Source organism: Rhea pennata, chromosome 9 (genome assembly GCF_028389875.1).
Source record: "Rhea pennata isolate bPtePen1 chromosome 9, bPtePen1.pri, whole genome shotgun sequence".
Lineage (NCBI taxonomy): Eukaryota > Metazoa > Chordata > Aves > Rheiformes > Rheidae > Rhea > Rhea pennata.
In genome coordinates this window covers 23,524,764-23,542,034 of record NC_084671.1, presented here as the reverse complement: position 1 = coordinate 23,542,034, position 17,271 = coordinate 23,524,764, and the positions used below count along the sequence as shown (strand labels likewise).

The 17,271-nt window shown below is 49.0% G+C and overlaps 1 protein-coding gene and 1 long non-coding RNA gene across 6 annotated transcripts; one reads left to right on the top strand and one right to left on the bottom strand.

Moving 5' to 3' along the window:
- Nucleotides 1-1,782: 1,782 nt before the first annotated feature.
- LOC134144110 (uncharacterized) lies at nucleotides 1,783-12,205 on the bottom strand. Of its 3 annotated transcripts, none has more exons than XR_009959280.1 (5): nucleotides 11,896-12,205; nucleotides 9,470-9,560; nucleotides 8,648-8,752; nucleotides 8,286-8,465; nucleotides 1,783-2,147 (listed from the first exon to the last, which is right to left on the bottom strand). It is a non-coding gene; the product is annotated as an uncharacterized LOC134144110 (long non-coding RNA). The 3 variants fall into 3 exon arrangements; XR_009959282.1 differs by lacking the exon at nucleotides 11,896-12,205 and adding an exon at nucleotides 10,745-10,974; XR_009959283.1 differs by lacking the exon at nucleotides 1,783-2,147 and adding an exon at nucleotides 7,132-8,060.
- A 289-nt stretch (nucleotides 12,206-12,494) lies between these two features.
- Nucleotides 12,495-14,341, top strand: LOC134144022 (transcription cofactor HES-6-like). 3 transcript variants are annotated; one of them, XM_062582594.1, is made up of 4 exons: nucleotides 12,495-12,674; nucleotides 12,757-12,843; nucleotides 12,962-13,043; nucleotides 13,240-14,341. In XM_062582594.1, the coding sequence occupies exons 1-4, from the start codon at nucleotides 12,594-12,596 to the stop codon at nucleotides 13,602-13,604; spliced, it is 615 nt and encodes a 204-aa protein (XP_062438578.1). In that variant the 5' UTR covers nucleotides 12,495-12,593; the 3' UTR covers nucleotides 13,605-14,341. The 3 variants fall into 3 exon arrangements, with proteins under 3 accessions (XP_062438578.1, XP_062438577.1, XP_062438576.1); XM_062582593.1 differs by having other exon boundaries at nucleotides 13,152-14,341; XM_062582592.1 differs by having other exon boundaries at nucleotides 12,962-14,341.
- The last annotated feature ends 2,930 nt before the right edge of the window (nucleotides 14,342-17,271 follow it).

Below are 17,271 nucleotides of genomic sequence, written 5' to 3'. Positions count from 1 at the left end.
GGAGGACTCTCATGGGGTTACCTGTCACCCACCCAGGACAACTTCAGCAGAGCCCTGCAGGCAGAGGTGCCATTTCTTTTCATTCCCAGAAGATAGGGCTACACCATGAAAACTCATCTAGGCTTGAGGAATACAATTCACTAGAAGACAAGCCTCTTCTAGCAACCTGGATTTTAAAAGAAAAAAATTTACAGGCCTTCCTGGAAAAGTTGGAGTGTCACCAGCCGTTTGCAGTACAGCCAGAGGACATTTTACCAGCTCTGCGCCTCTGAGTACGCATCTGTTCGGTATGGCTCAGACACACAAAATCTTCACGCTTGGCTTGCTCAGCTGATCTCATTCACATCTGAAAACTGGCAGGCCTGGGAACTAAGTGTATTTACTGTGTTTGAGGTTCATTTTAAAAGCTCAGTTCCAACCACATTAAAATTGAATAACTTGGCGAAGAGTCTATAAAACAAAGACTATATTTCAAGGCATTTGAAGAAAGGAAGATGGTTAAAGCAATTAAGCCGACAGGAAAGTGCTGAACTTAGTTATGAACTGAGCAATGGTGACATATTTGTCATGATAAGGCTTAAAATTTGCTTGTGTTTTACAGGCCCTTGGGCTCTTTCTTCATCTCCTCCCCTAGGGAAACAATCCCACTGCAAGCCTCAGTCTCTTCCTCAGCCTCTTGTTCCTCCTCTAGTGACTTTTGGAACCATTGGCCAACCCCTAGCTAAATTTAACAAAAGACTAGGGGAAAAAACAAAAACAAACAAACAAAAAAAAAACAAGGAAATGAAGTTCTTCTAAATTTTGTGAATATGGAGGTGCTGCTGAGGTGAGAGACCCTGCAGCAGGAATTCACCATTTCCTGGGCAGTAGAAGAAGAGCGCATGAGTATGAAGGAGAGGGTCAGCTAGACAACACAAAGTTGTAGGAAATCAAGCTTCATTGCCAGATGGCAGCTCTAGAAGGAGACTTTTTCCTGGAAGCACATGGTACCTCACAACAGACATTGAAGACAGCTACCTCTAGACCCCCTCTTTTGTTTTACTGATTACTTGTATTGCACAGGTCCTAAAGAGGCAGCTCCTTACTGCTCCCGGGCCCCCTGTGCACGGCGCTGCACGCGCCGAACAGAAGGCATTCTGTTTCTGCAGCTCACTTCCCTTTGCTTCTGCTGCAAAATCAGGAGTGGGTTCAAATGAGATTCCAGCCACCTCTGGATATAAGAACAGGTTGCTACCCTCATGCCTGTCTTCTGGTCAGAGGACCCCCTCCATGTTCTCATGATCCATCAGGACCCAGAGTCCCCAGACTTGACACTATTGCACTTGCAGTTGACACAAGTCCAGATTGCTGCCCATTAGCTGGCACTCAGCATTTCCGAAGCTCGGGGCAGCCTGATGCTGCTTGCCTAGATGACTTTTGTCCAGCAGGATATGGAAAAGGCATTGAAGTGAAATACTAGATAGTCAAAAGGGAGAAGAGTACTTGTAATAAATTTGTAGAAATGAATACTATGATAACTGAGAATTGCCCCACCAGCTAGTGATGAGCTGCTCAAATGCAGCCTCATCAGAACCCAGGACTTCAGCCCTGCTCACACTGCCACCTCAGGACAGCAGTCTGGTGCAAGTACCAGAACCGATGTTTCTCTTGCTCTCCCCAGCTACTTGTGTCACATCACGATGGGGTCCCTCTAGTCTTGGGGAGCCTCAGGCAGCCTGGTCAGTTTGAAAAAGGAACAGGAAAATCTAATTCAGTCCAGTAATTTTCCAGATCACTTCCTCCTTCACATGAATTCTGTGCAAATAACTTTATTGATACAACAAAGAGAAACACGTCACTTGGAGTAAATCGGAAAGTGCCCTCCCCGTTCAGACCTAAATACAAACATCATAAAGCCTTTCCCGGGAAAATACTTGACCGCACAACACAAAATGAACAGGCAGACCTTGGAGCTGCAACCTGAGCCCAGTGCCCCTCTCATAACCACTAGCTAACAGGCCATTTCCCCTTGCTTGCTCTTCCTCTGGCTCCACGGATCTTCCATTTCTTTCCAGTCCATGAGGCGGTTTGAACAGCAAAGGAGATGCTCGGAGAGCAATGTGCAAGCCGGCTCTTCTCCAGGGATGGGAGAGGCAGATTTCCTTGGCCTGAAAGGAAAATTGAAAGCAAGTTTCCCCCTTGACACAGGACTGCACTCACGAGGAGACTCTGATGGCAAAGGCAGCACCTCTCCTGACAGATGCAGTCCTGCTCATGAGTGCTGTAGACACCCACCCTTATGAGCCGAGTCTGGACTCAGGATGAGGGACCCAGGTGAAGCCTTACATCAGCTCCAGGAATGGGAGGGTTTCAGATACACCCATACAAGGTCTCCCAGTGACAATTTCCAGATAGCTCCTAGCTAAGCATGTGAATTCCTCAGATCTGCCTTCTAAGAGATTTAAATTTCTTTCATATTCATATTTTTAGATGGTTGCTGTTTAAGTACCTTCTTGGAGCTACCTCTCAACTTGTCTCTTCTATATAAACCCCTAAGAAAAAAAAGATTATGTAAAACCAAAATAGTCATAATAATAAAGAGACTTTTCCTAGAAGACAAAACCCTAGAAAACAGGAAGGGCTTTTGGAGAGTGACTGTGTGTTAGCACAGCTGCAGGAGAGACACTGAAGGCAACAGCATGTTCTGGCTCTCTCAGTATCTGCTAAACACAACCCACATGGCAGCTGAAAGGAACTCACAACAGTTTCTTCTGCCTGTCTGTTGGATTACATTTATCACCAGAAGAGGTTCACTGAAAAATACCACATGCTTCTGGCAATATAGAGAATATTAAGGAATATGTAAATAGCAAGATGACTAAGGAGAAGCAGCAGAATAGCATGTCTAGCACCTCCCTGCTTCTGTCTGACCCAGTTGCAGAGAGAGCCAAGCTGTCCAGGAGAGATGGGAGGAAGAACTGCAAGAAACTGGCGGGTGGAACAGTCAGTCTGCTTCCCGCTCAGACAGAAGGGACCTCATCTCCTGCAGTCTGTGCCAGCCCAAAGGGCCTGCCTTCTTGCTCAGCACCAGCATCTTCGAGGACTCCCTTCAGCAGGATGCTGTGACCTATTGCAATGTGAAGCTGTGGATCTTCTGTCCAGAAGAGGCATATTCAGTTCTGTGCTGCCTTGGTTCAATCTGGCCAGTTTGCCACCTGCGATCACTGGTGCCTTTGCCCCGCAGGAATCTTGCACTCCACCCACCATGTTGCAGGTCCCTACAGCGCCCAGGGCTGAGTGAGTTCTCCCTTTCTTGTGGAGGTTAAGCCAAATGTTCTTTCCAGACATCTGCAGTAAGCGAGCTGAGCCCTATCTGCCCAACCTATGCTATTTGAATTTCAAGCAGACAGGTATGGACTTGCAGTTTTGCCAGTGCTTTCCATGATGAAAATCCCTAGAGGAACTGTTTTCATTGACATCTAGGGTCAAGCCTGAGGGTTGACTCCACCCAGCTAAAGCCTACCTCCAGAGCTTACACCAAAGCCATCTACTCTGTCTTTCCTGATTCTCCAGATGAGCTCTTTAAGGAATCAGCCTTGTTTCTCCTTCTGGGCTTTTCTCTAATTACAGGTGTTAGAGAAAGAAAATGGGCTCCACAGCAACTGTAAGTCAATACCAGGCAATTGTAGGTTTGGTGTTGGCCAACTGCTTGAGCTTGTATCTTGCAGTGAATGGTTTGACCCCAGGCACACAACAAGGTGTGGGATTGACAAGTTGATTTCTTCTCAGCTCTTGAAGTCTAGCAAAGCTAGTCCAGAAAGCCTCTAAGAACAGAGGCATCAGAGTAGATGGCCAGTAGAACTGGAGTTGGAAGTGTCTCTAAGGTCAAGCTTTAGTGATTTCCCAGCTATGGCCTGAGCCCATACCCCAATGAACTTTGTGGTACTACCTGTGTCACCATCTATTTGCCTGACTACATAGTTGACAATCACAAGTTGCTTGCTTCAGAAAAAAGGAAATCCATCACTGATACTCCCATAATTCCCTGTTCCCACCTTTCAGACCTTCTCTATACACCTTCTCCACCTCCTAGAAGCCAGTGGCATTTTATAGACCCCCTGCAGCAAGTGGCATCTTCTGTATCTTCTCCAGCATGCACATCCTGTGACAAAAATGAGCATAGGAAATCATCAGCTGCAATCCCAGAATTCTTGCTTCCCTGCTTCTTGCTTTTCAAAGCTCTTGTTACTCACCAAATACTTAATCAGGCACAAGCAGCTCAAGTGCCTAATCTTCTACCATCCATTGCATTAGTTTGATCCACAAACAGTGGAGGTGGTAGAGTAGTCACAGGAGCTTGCTGGGATCCAGACAGCTCAGCAGCTCTGGGGACAAGCCACCCCCTGCTCTCATTCAGCACTGATAGACACACCACACTTCCAAAAGGGGTGGGAGGGAAGGAAACTGAGAAGAGCATTCAGTGTACCAAGCTGCTGTGTTTTCAGTTTGTGCTTCAGTTTTCAGAGCTACCCTGTAATTAGTTTTAGGTTGTATATCATTGGGATTTTTATCTGACACAGCAACATGCATTTGTCTCTAGTGGATCTAGTCCTACTGCTCTATTCTAAGGTCCCTGCTTGTACGTTCGTGCAAATTTGGCACCTGCTTAGTCCATTAATTGCAAGGACACAGAAGCCATGGCTGTGCTAAGAAGCTTTTGCTGCAGTTTAGAGAATATCAGGTTATCCCTACAAGCCAGTAAAATAGCTTCCCCCAAATTAGCCATTTCAGAATCCATTCAGATCCTGAATTCATCAAGTAAATTAATCCTCTCCTAACATGGTCCGTAAAACAAGGCATGCTGCAGAGCAAAGTGCTGCCTTTACTTCAGAGCTTAAAAAAAGGGGGGGCCTTTTTAATTTGTTAGAAAAGTAAGATAGTAGCAAATGAACTGGCAACTGATTTCCACTTTAAGTCACCCTGCGTAGCCCAAATATGAGCCTACCGGGTATCTGTGACTTCCTGTGATTCCACTGCTCTTTCCTGAGCTGTTTTCTTTATGCTATTTGCTTCGTCATGTGAGTTGGCCACAATGTTCTGTGCCTACTGACAGAGAAACACTTGGCTCTTTCTCCGCAAATTGGCACAGTTTACCAGACTATAATCATGAGAAAGGTGTTTGGTATTCTACTGATTTGGGGGACCCTCCAAAGGTCCCTTCCATCACCACCCCATGCGTGCTGAGAGGTAGAGTCGAACAACTGCGCAGCCCCACACAATCAAAAGTTGGCACAGAAGGCAGTAGGAGGACATTTGGCTTTCTCCTGCAAATACCTATGGCTCACCAATAAAAACATGAGGAGAAAAGACTGTCCAAGCAGAAGAACGTAAATTCTCTTCTGCACTCCATAATCCTGCAGCATGTTCATGAGCCCCAGGAACCCATTTCCCATCTTCCAGGATGGGAGAGCCACACAGGCAGCATTCACTGGCTCTTTTAGGAGAGAACATGTATACCCAGGGCTTGCAGTATCTTTGAATGCTCATATTTCCCCCTGATTTCTCACACCCACAAGCAGGCCAAACAACATTTAATGCAGAATTACAAACAACATGGCCACAGGTCCAAGGATGGACTTGCCAACTCCAGATTGGTTTGTCAGTTGAAGTGGAGGCAGCCAGTTTCCAGCTAGCAACAGCTCCTTTCTCTGCAGCTGATGGGGTTCAGCTGTACATTGTCCCTATCAAAAAGCTGTGAATAAGCCCTCACATAGCTTAAGTTTCTCTGTGCTGATGATGAAGTTCCAGAGATAGTCTCTTTCCGAGTGCGCAGAAATGTTATGTTCCTCCTACAGTACACTGGCTTCTCCAGAAACGAGGGCAAACACATACAGACAGGACAGATATGACAGCACTCATCCCCTCTTTTAAATCAATTCTCTAAGCTTCCTTCATGCTACCTCATCCCAATGCCTTCTAGCATCTCTCAAGTTATGGCTGCTTACCAAAAACTGGTGGGAGGAGCCTCTGCAGTGGATTCAGGGACTCAGCTACCAAGATAAATCCGCTAAGCAGTATGCTAAGTAAATGAGCTCTGCAAACAGCAAAGCTAAATCCATACCAGCCTTGGAGTAATTAAAAAGACATCTCGGTCCATAATGCATGATAGACCGAGTTCCTGGAAGGGTTCTTTGCCATATCTTTGCATGGAAGTCTGGACTATAATCTAGTATCTCCTAAGATAAACAATCAGCATAGAGTGGGGGCATGGCACTTTTAAGGCAAGAAGGAGAGGACGAGGGAAGGTACTTGTTCTCTTTTGGATTTGCTCACTACAAGCCAAAGCCCACAAATATCTAATGCTGTTGTCACACATGGCTGCCCAGGCTGTCCATTGACACCTGCAAAGAACATACTGGCACAGTGAGGTATTGCTTAAAACATGATCAAAACCAGTATTTATACAACCCATGAACTATCAAAACTGTTGTCAATACTCTCAAGTGAAGGGTATTGAAATATTTCTCATTTTGATTTAGAGAAGGCCAGTGTTTACCACAACTCACAGTAAAATATATGTTATAATTGCTAAAAAGGACCTCTCAAACATGCCCCTGACAGTACAGTTTTTTCCCACTTAAAGCTATGTAAAATGCAAAGCAAATATAAACCTGCAAGGATCTATGAATAAAGAGCATTTCTAGAGCATTTCACAAAAACACACCAGAGCAAAGTTCAGAGCCTGATTATTTACATGTTAACCTGATAAAAATAAAATAAAACCTGTGTCCTGTCAACAAACATGTAGTGTCATCACCAGAAGAACAGACTGGGAGTAATCCTGGTCATGCACTGCAAGTCAGGAAAAATGCGTTCTGAAGGGCACATATTTAAAAAAACCTTTCACCTCAGTTAGGATTGTGTTTAACAGCTTCAACACCATCTCTGAAGAAAATGTCTATTAACAAGGATATCTGGAAGTCAATTAGATAATAATAAAAGAATCTTAAAGAGATTAAGATCTCTTAATAATATAAATATTATATTTAATAATAATAGAATTAGAATAAAAGAATCTTAAAGGGGAGGACCAGTGATGTAAACATCACTGTTCACAAGGATAGGATAAATCCTATGATCAAATGAACCCCAGACTAGGATAACTTTCAACCCCCCCAAAATATTAGATAAACCAATACTACAACACTGCTCCCTGGAACACCAACCAGCAGTAGAGATTTTTTTTTTTTTTAATAAAGGAACTTAGACTGAAAAATCTCTTTACTTACTTTAGACAGTTCACTTCCCTGAAATAACTTTCACAAATACAGTGTGACCAAACAAATGGTCTCTCTAACCTCACAAGTTATGGGATCCTGCCATAGTCACTGACAGTGGGCTGCAGTCTAAATGGTACAGTTGAATGATATATGAGTTTAGACATATCTCTACTGAGGCCCCAAAAAATGGTGGGAAAGAATGTCAATATAAAAAAAGTGTCTGCTAAAATATTTCAAAGCCAGACCAAAGTCTGTATTTAGACTATCAAATATCTGAAGACAGCCAAAAAAAGTGAGCTGCCACCAGCAAACTGGTGATGAATGCTGAAGGAGAACACTGAAATGGGAAGCGCCTTATTAGAAGCAGACTCCAGTCCCAGCAGACTTCCAGATACAATCAGGACAGAGGCAAGGCAAAATAGTGACCAACTTTGGGTCTTGGGAACGGTTACTGTTTGATGAAAACAAAGTTGTGCCTATTTGTGGGCAGGAAAGGGCCAAGCTTGTAGGCATGAGAAGCCACTACCCCAGAAGAGGAAGACTCCAGGGAATAGGTGTTCTTTCTCCCAGTCCCAGCAGAGTCTGCTGGCACACATGGCAGAGGCTCACGGTGCACAGGTCCCACAGCAGGTCTGCAACAGCAGAGAAATTGGTAGCATCAAAGGGAACCATGATGAGTGTGATGAGGAATGCTGCAAACTTCCCTGTACAGCCTTCTTCATTCACTTCAACTGCTGCCTGCAGCTCTCAGCTATTCCAGGTCCAGGCTACTTCCTCTGTACCTTGCTTCTGCGAGCTGGACTATTTTTCAGGGGAGACAAGGCAGGAGACTTACTAGAACACACTTTTTTATTTGTGAAGGGACTATAGGGAAAGGAGGAGGGAGAAGATAGTTCTTTGCTTATCTACCACTTAAGCAGTTTGTATTTGTTAGTGTAAACATGAACTGGATGACAGTAAACTGATGCCTAAGGAGCAATTCACCCATTAACCTAGCAGCTTACACCCACCATCATTTATACTCACCATTAATATTTATAAGGATGGCATGTATCTCTAACAGAAGCTTTTGCCTCCAAAGACAACAGGATGTTATAGTATCCATGAAAGAAATCACTCAAGCATTTCCAATGGATCCTGTCCAGGCACATCATGTCTTTATACCGTGCTTTAATTGTATTATTCACGGAGAGTCTGGATTACCTGCTGGAAGTTTGGATAGTGCCAGGATCAAGCCCAAGAACATGAATGGAAACACACTTGCCAATAATACAAGGAGTCCTAAAACACTGTCGAGGTGCGTTATTTCTCTGTGGATATTCCTCTAGGAGCAAGAGGCATGGAGTTATGCAGCAGAATCCCCCACCTCATGAGAAGTTACCACTTACCTGCACCTCCAAAATACATGGCAGGCAGCTGAGGTAGCAGGGTTGTCTGCCGCAGTAGATGTCCTAGCAGCTGCTGGCATGGGGCCAACAGTGACAACACATGATCTACAAAGAACCAAAACCAGTTATGTTGCATTACATTGCTATACATGCAGACTCGCAGGAAAACACAAGCAGCAAAGCTCCGATCCCATTATCTCAGCTAAAACCATGCTGCTTCCCTGCTAAACTGCAATTATATCATGGGTGGGAGCTGCAGTCTGCAGCAGGGCAGAGTTCTCTACCTTAGAGAAGACTTAAAGCTCCCCAGGGGAGAGAGCAGTGCACGTACACCTCACCATCAGGAGCCAGCAGTATTGGTTTAAGCCTGTAACGAACTATATGGATAAGCAGATGGGGTTTATCAAAACCTCCTTCAGGAACCATCACGAATGGGCAAGCAATGAGGCATTAGGAAAGGTGTGTAAGGATCATTTTTTACTAGATTGCAGTTGACGTTTACATTAGAATTCATGAGGTTATCACAAATTGCTCTACCTGATGTGATGGAGCTTGTTTAAAGTGGCCCAAAAATGTCACGTTACAGCTGTGGGCTAGAGCAGATAGCCTGCAGCCTGCTTCTTCCTCAGGTCAAGTAGCACCCTGATATTTATGGCCTGTACGTTTTTAACATACAGCACAAATATCTCCAGCAGTTGCTAACTCATTTGACATGCAGCTTTTCAAAGAAAATGCAGAAAAACACGCTCCAGTGCAAGAGCTGGCAACGTGTAAAATTAGCTTGCCACCAGTTCTGTTTCCAGAAAAGAAACCAAGCTTTACCCATGTCCAGCTCTCTCCAGCCATCCTTAGTCAAGCTTTGCTTGTGAACCACCAGCTTCAGTGGATTAGGCTCTCGACTGTGGATTAGGCCCTAAAATGAAGAAGATGTGAGACAATTCTCCCTCAGGTACTACATTCCTTTATTTTTCCTGTCTTCTTTCCAGACTGAATTTATGCCCTCACAAAGGTGCAACATGTCTGGTGTAAATCAGCAGAATTTACACTAGATTGAACACAGTGTTTGAGTGTCTCTGATCACATACACTAGCAAAAGCTACGATTTCTTGGAAGGGAAAACCTGCTTACAGACTCTTTTGGGGTTCAACATTTACCCCATGATTATGTACATTTGATATAGTACTGTGTTTTTTAAAAGTGTCGTTGTGCATGTGTATTTGTGTGTATGTGTATATATATATATATACATACATACATATATATATATATATATATAAACAAAGATGTCTGCTGACATTACACAGCTGATTTTGCTTCAGAACAAAGAGAGCTTCCTCAGAACCATAACATCCATTACTTGGCTGTAGTTTCCACCCCCTAGGATTGTCTTTTTTCTCCTACTGGGCCAACGACAAATAGACGAGGCACAAAATGCAGTCACAGATGTCTCCACCTGTTTAAAGACAAAAACATTATGTGCCTGACCTGAACAACATTTGTTCTTAGTCTGCATTAATCGTGTCAGTGAAAAGATCAGCTAGTTTCAACTACGTATTACATGGTGGAATGAGCTCATCAGGATGGGAAGGACAGATTTAATCATGCATTCACAGGTAAAATCCAATTTTGTTTCTTTCTAATGCAATGAGATGTGTCACCTACAGAGCAAACTCTTTGTGAAAATCCAAACATCATTGCTTTAAGATACCAGGAAAGGAAAAAAAGAAGTAAAAGGACCTTTCTGAAAATCAGATCTGTTGTCTGCTGCAATGCAGAAAGCTGCGTGGTCTGGGCTCAGGCCTGCAGCCAGGAGGTCCCCCGCTCCAGGTCCGTCTGCTGCTCGCCTCCGCTGCGGGCAGGCGAGCGCGGCGCTGAGCACCCCTACCCCAGCTTCCTCATTGATCAGACAAGTATTACCATATTGCAAGCCTGGATGTTTATGCAGCGCTTTGAAGATGAAAAGCGGCATCAAGCCATGGTGGAGCTGGCCAGGAGCTCTCCGTGTCTTTCTCAGGGTGCAATTACCCGGTGAACCGCGTGGGACGGGTCAGACTCCAGCCTACAGATGCAGATCAGTGAGAGGTAACACGCACGCACCTGTAGCGGGGAACCACCGCGCTCACGACAGTCACCAAGAACAGCAAGCAGCGCCCCGGCACGCAGCTCGGAGACGCACCGGCGGGTCCCCACGGCTCCGTCTGCAGCGGCGCCCTTCCCCGGCGCGCTCCCCGCCACGCGGGGCGAGCACGGGCAGAGGGCCGCGCCGCGAGACGAGACGGGCCGGGGACAGGCCGGGGACGCGCCTCTCGCTTCCTCGGGCAGCAGAAACGTCCACGACCGCGGAGAGCAGGAAGAGGGAAACAAAGGCGGCGGAGCCAGCACCTGTCGCTGCCCTTGGGGACGGGCCCTGACGCTTCCGCGCGATTCGGCCTGCCGGGGGAACGGCAGCTGCCAGCCCTCATCAGCATCAAGTTACGCACAAAGCCGGGCGGCCGGCGGGGAGGGACGCGGCCACGGCCGCGCCGCGAGGCTCCCGCTCCGGCCCCGCCGCCCTTCGGCGCGCACGGTCCCTGCCCGGCTCCGAGGCGTGCCCCCAGGCGGGCGGGCGAGGCAGCTCGGTTTAGCCGATCACGGAAGAATTGGCTAAAAAAAAAAAAATCCCAAATTAGCACGTCTTCGTCAGCAAACGCTCAGATCCCACCGAGTCACGCGAGGGCCCAGCTTTGCAAACTCGAGCGATTTTAAGCAAGGACTGAAGGACAGGGCTTATCTGCTGCTTCACGCGCTTAGGCGCCAGCAGCTTCCCGCTCGCACACGAACTGCCTTTTTCACACCCAGGCTGCTGCTTACGGCAGCCGCCGCCGCTTGCCGCGTCCCAACCCGCGGTTACAGTTCAGCAGCCGCGAGGGACGGCCGACCGGCCGCGCTCTCCCGCGAGCCTGACGGCGTCGTCCGCACGCACGCTCCCCAGAGACCAGGAAACGCCCACGCGCGCTTCTCTGCGCTCCGAATTTACTTTTTTTTTTTTTTTTAACTTTTTGGGAGGTGACCAATTTCCCCGAGTGCTTTCGAGGACAGCGCGGGCACCACCGCTGCCGCGGGGAGCAGGGGCACACCTGCCCCCCCGCCCCAGGCACCTGCCTGCTCCCCTTGTCTGTGCTGCTGCCAAAAACGTCCAAAAAACAGAACAAAACAAAAATTACTGAAAACGGGCCAACCACCCACAGCAGCCCTGCCCTAACCCTCACCTGCCCTTACGGGTAGGTCACACCGTGGAACTTCTAAGCAAGCTGCAGTTAAGCATTTCTGTTTTCATGAATAAAACATCCGAAATAATTTCCAAACAATCAAAAAAAAAAAAAAACTATTTTTTTGTTTTATCCGCCGAGGCGTGCCGTCCGTTTCAGGCGCCCTTCCACCGGCGCTGCTGGCGCGGGCCCAGGGCCAGGCCCTAAGCCGCCGCCACTCGCCCCCCCGCTCCCCGCAGCGCCTAACGGACGCAGGGCGGCAGCCCTCGGCCCGGCCCGGCCCGGCCCGGCCCGGCCCGGCCCGGCCCGCCGCCACCGCCGCCGCGCGGGGCGAACAATGGCCGCGACCGCCCAGCGGCGGCGGCGCCGCCTCGCCGGGCCCGCTCCGCCCCGCCCCCGCCGCGCGCACAGACAAAGCGCCCGCCGCCCATTGGCCCGTTCGCCCGACGCTCCGGCTTCGCCCCGCGCGGCGCGGCCAATGGGCTCATTGACATGCAAATCGGAAGGTATATGTAGGGCGGGCGCGCCGGGCGGGGGCGGGGAGCGGCGCCGCCGGGCGAGCAGCGGCGGCTCGGCTCGGCTCGGCTCGGCTCGGCTCGGCTCGGCTCGGCTCGGCTCGGCTCGGCTCGGCTCGGCTCGGCTCGGCTCGGCTCGGCTCGGCTCGGCTCGGCTCGGCTCGGCTCGGCTCGGCTCGGCCTATGGCGCCGTCCTCCCGGCCCGGCAAGGGCCGCTCGCCGCGGGAGGACGAGGACTTCTTGGAGGCCAAGGCGGACAGGAAGGTGAGCGGGGCGGCGCCGGGCCGGGCCGTGCCGGGCCGGGCGGGCGCGGCCGGTGCCCTGACGCGGCTGTTGGTCCCCGCAGACCAGGAAGCCGCTGGTGGAGAAGAAGCGGCGGGCGCGGATTAACGAGAGCCTGCAGGAGCTGCGGCTGCTGCTGGCGGACAGCGAGGTGAGCGCGGGCGGGCGGGCGGGCGGCGGCGGCGGGGCCGCGCCGGTCGGCGCCGGTTCGATCCGGCGCGGCGCGGCGCGGCGCGGCGGGCGCTGACGGCGGGGCCGGGCGGCGGCAGTTCCAGGCCAAGCTGGAGAACGCGGAGGTGCTGGAGCTGACGGTGCGGCGCGTGCAGGCCGTGCTGGAGAGCCGCTCGCGGGGTGAGTGCCGGCGGCGGGGCGCGCCGCGGCGGCGCGGGGGCCCGGCGCGCCCGCCCGCCCCTCACGGCGCTCCCCTCTGTGTCTCCCCCGGGGCTGCGGGCGCCGCAGAGGGCGGGCGGCTGCACCGCGAGGCCAGCGAGCGCTTCGCCGCCGGCTACATCCAGTGCATGCACGAGGTGCACACCTTCGTCTCCAGCTGCCCCGGCATCGACGCCACCACGGCCGCCGAGCTGCTCAACCACCTGCTGGAGTCCATGCCCCTCAACGAGGGCGCCCTCCAGGACCTCGTCGCGGACGCTTTGGCCCTGCCGGGCGGCGAGGCGCTGGCCCTGCCCGCCGAGTCCGCCCTGGGCCTGGCGCTGCCCGCCTCGGCGCTCTCGCCCTGCTCCGGCGAGGAGACCTGCTCCGACTCGGAGGAGACGGAGGCCGAGCCCGGCCAGACCGCGGCGGACGGGCTGGACGCTTCCCGGACACGCGGCGTGCCTTCCTCTAGCTTTTCCAAATCCATGTGGAGACCCTGGTAACGGCGAAGCGGAGGGGAATCAACGCAGACCTACCTAGCCGAGAGCGGGCCCGGGCGCCGCGCTCCCCTGCGGCCGTCAAGCGGCGCGGGGGCCCGCGAGCGGCGCGCGTCGGGCATTGCTGCGCTTCAGGACTGCAGCAGTGGCACTCCTACACTGTCACACCCTGACAGGCTAATAGCTAAATGTGTTAACATTTCATCTGCGTGTGTGTGTGCGCGTGTGTATGCAGCATTTTGTAACTCTGGGGGGTTATTTTTACGAGAGTTGGGGGGGTGGGGGGCGGAGGGGGCTGTTTTCTAGTAGCAAAGCTCTTCTGGTGGATGCACAGCAGTTACTTCATAACTCTGTTACTTTCTCTTGGCCCTTATAAATGGCCCAAGTATCACTACCTTTTTCTCTGAAGAAAAAGCCTGTGTGCATTTTAAATCCTGACAGTTAACTCCATGAGAGGTATGAGTTAAGTCTGCATGCACAGTTTTAAGTGTTCTAGTGATAGCAAAGATCCCTGAAAGGGGTTGGCGTGGTTAGCGTCTTTATTTGGTAGTGGTCTAGAGTCTCACCTTCAGTGAAGGAAGAGAAAACTAGAAACCTGCTGAAATTAGATGAACATTTAAAATATTGGTGGCAGGGTGCCTTCTAGAAATGAGTGTCTTTATGCACATTTTGCTTTTAGCACATCTGAGTTTATTGTGACTTTATGTATATTTTGGGTGTCAAATGTTTTTATTTTTAATCTTTAATAAAAAATACTGAATTCACAAGTAATTGCATGTATTTTGGAGTGTGATGCACTTCTCAGTTTAAGTTTTACACTTGCCTCGGGTTAGCTAATAGCAAAAGTATGTAGGTGTTGTGGAAACAATGCTGGTAATTAAGCACTTAATTCTTGTACTAAGCATCGTTAGCTCAAGTATTGGGATTCAAATGCTGCTTTTGTTTAGTACTGGAACATGCTTAGGTTATTGCAGTGAGCAACCTACTCCTGAGGTAGAGTTGGGGTTTAGGATGCAGATTTCTTGGCTAGTTTATCTGGGTGGCAGCTTCAAGTCTCCCTTCTGAAGGTGGTGTTCATACAGCTGCAGCCCTAACTTCAGAAGGGCTAGGCAAATACTCTCCTGCCACATGACTTTAATTTTTTTTTTCTCCTGCTGTTGAATGCAATGTTGACTAGAGTGTGCGATGGCTTTAGAAAGTATCTTCAAAAGAAAATGCTGCTGGGAGCTTGTGGGGGCTTCAGCATTCACATGCATGAAGTTTGACCTCCCCTGTTCCTGCTTCTGGAAGATACGGGCTATTTATGCTGTGATACTACTTTTCACAAAACTGCAGTTTTTGGAAAGAAAGGCTTATAAAGTTGCTAAATGTATGGAAGTTCCCATACATACAAGCAGCAAGGAAGGAAGCAATTTTACTAGGGAACTAGATGTGTAACTTCTTTGTTAACAACCCTTGGAATAATAAAAATGGAAACTAATGTTACTGGTAGACTACTACTTTGTAATCTTCTTTACCTTACCTAAGGTGGGTGTTCCTATTCAAAGATAGGCATCAGATTGGTGTAGCTTCTTTCTCCCCCTTTTTGTGCTAAATTCTCTTTGAACTGGGAAGAAGGGCAAAAACCAGCTCAGCAAAGAGAGGTGAGAGCTGCTGTAATGACCTTTCTGCTTTAGGGAGGGAGTTTAGCATTCTGAAGTGTAAATGAAGGAGCAGCCTGGGACACTTGCACTAAAAGTAACACCCTACACTCACTGTGACCTTTTTGAGAGAGTTTGTCCCTGTAGATTCAAGTGCAAGGCTGGGTTTATTTTTATAAAGCCTCTTCCCCAAGTAGCATTGTAGTGTTTAATATGTCAGTGTCTTTGCTCTGTTGGTCCAGATGACGGTACCCGCAATACTCAAGGGCAGGTTATATGTTACACATTGCAATACATTATCCTGCTGACAGCGCCTGGCCTTTAGTGTCTAACACGCACCCCATGCTCTCTAAGGTGGTCTCAGGCGAAAAGAAAAGCCATAGCAGCAGCTCCTAGCACATCCAAGGAGGGAGTGGAGGCCACTCTGCTTTTGGAGCTGGGTACCCCACCACAGATGGGCAGGGCTGGAGTCAGTGTGCAGCTGTGTGTGGCACCCACCCCCAGCAGCTCACTGCAAGCACTGATACAGATGCAGCAGGGCTAGGCTGTGGACACTTGCCTGAGCCCTCTTCCTCTGGGGGTAGACATTCAGGGCTGTTCCCTGGTCAGCCACAACCCCTCCACCACCACCACAGGCAGGGCTGCAGGAACACCAGAGGCAGCTCAGCTTGGATTCATTTCCATGAGATGAAAGGCTCCTGAGTTAGGGCTCTTCCATAATGCTCCTGTGAAAAGCAAGTGCAAACCCTGACACTTTGCTGACAGAAACACAGCCTAGAGTCAACATAGAAGTGCCAGCTTCAGTGCTGGGTGTTGTAGCTACCAGTCAAAAGTCAGTCTCTGTGCCCTCACCTTTGTCAAGCAACACTGCAGATACACACAAGGGCTTTTTCTGTACTGCCCTGGAGAATCAGAGCCAGCTGCCACCCGAGTGATACTTTTATCCACTTACCTGCTCCCTTTCCTGGTGTAGTGCTGCAAAGAGTGCTGCTCTTCCCACAGCTGGGCAACTCACAGGGCTGTGGGCCGATGTGTGCTCCCTGCACAGCTGAGACACACATGTCCTCTGGCAGAGCCAGGGTCCTGAGCACATCCCACCCATGCAGCAGCAAACACGCAGAGAGCAGGGAACGTGCTGGCTAAGACTGGCTGGCAAGCTACCAAGCTATCTGCTTTCTAAAAGCCAGGATGTTTAGGAAGAGCCACAGCCAGAAGGTAACAGACCTTTCTGCCTGCAATTCTCAATGCTTTGTTAGTTAAAAAGAAAAAGCTAGGTCAAAGCAATGCTACTATCATTTTTTTCTTTTTCCCATTTTCTTTTTTTTTTTTTTTTTTTTTTAAGTGTCAAAAACATTTTAGAGATGTGTTAGCAATAAGGTTTTTTTTTTAATCCACAAATTAGGTTCACAGAAAGTTTACATCCTCTGATTAGGTGTTGCAGGATTTCTCCATTTGCATTTCTGTACTTTATTGCAAAGGTGTCAAATCTGACACTTCCTTGACAAAGGAAGAGGTGAGCATTTTGGGGGTGGGACTGGGGAAGGGTGGGGGGAGAGGAAGATTTCCAGCAGCTCTGATGAAAAACGAATGGAGCCTTTTCAAGTCCTTCTCTGTAGAAGCTGCTTTTATTCTTTTCCATTCCAAAGTAATATAAACAGAGTATCTGATCTGACAGTGTACTGCATTGTAAAAGGAGAGAGGAGCAGCATACTTAACAGAGGGGCTCCCATTTGATATGCACTTGAAGAGTAAGAGAAAGGAGGGCTCGTTTCCCCCGCTTTGTATGTCAGTCACTCACACCTGTTGCAGGAGTAAACTCCCTTCTTAGTCTAGGAGTTGGGAGGCCTTGCGGTTCAAACCTTCTCCTGACTTACCAGCAACACCTACCAGATCTTTTGTTGAAGCCCTTCAGCTAGGATGAAAGGTCAAGCTTTCAAATTCCACAAATCAACTTATATTTTCCTTTGTCTTCCATCATATAGGTGCTCTGCAGAGTTTTCACCTCTAAATAAATCCTTCAGGTCCATTTCAACTAAAAATAAAATAAATTAGAAAAAAAAATCAATCCAG

Coding starts and splice junctions, on each gene's coding strand:
- LOC134144022 (XM_062582592.1), top strand. CDS start 12,594: ATGGCGCCGTCCTCCCGGCCCGGCAAGGGCCGCTCGCCGCGGGAGGAC. Junction 12,675..12,756: donor AGGCCAAGGCGGACAGGAAG/GTGAGCGGGGCG, acceptor TGGTCCCCGCAG/ACCAGGAAGCCGCTGGTGGA. Junction 12,844..12,961: donor TGCTGCTGGCGGACAGCGAG/GTGAGCGCGGGC, acceptor GGGCGGCGGCAG/TTCCAGGCCAAGCTGGAGAA.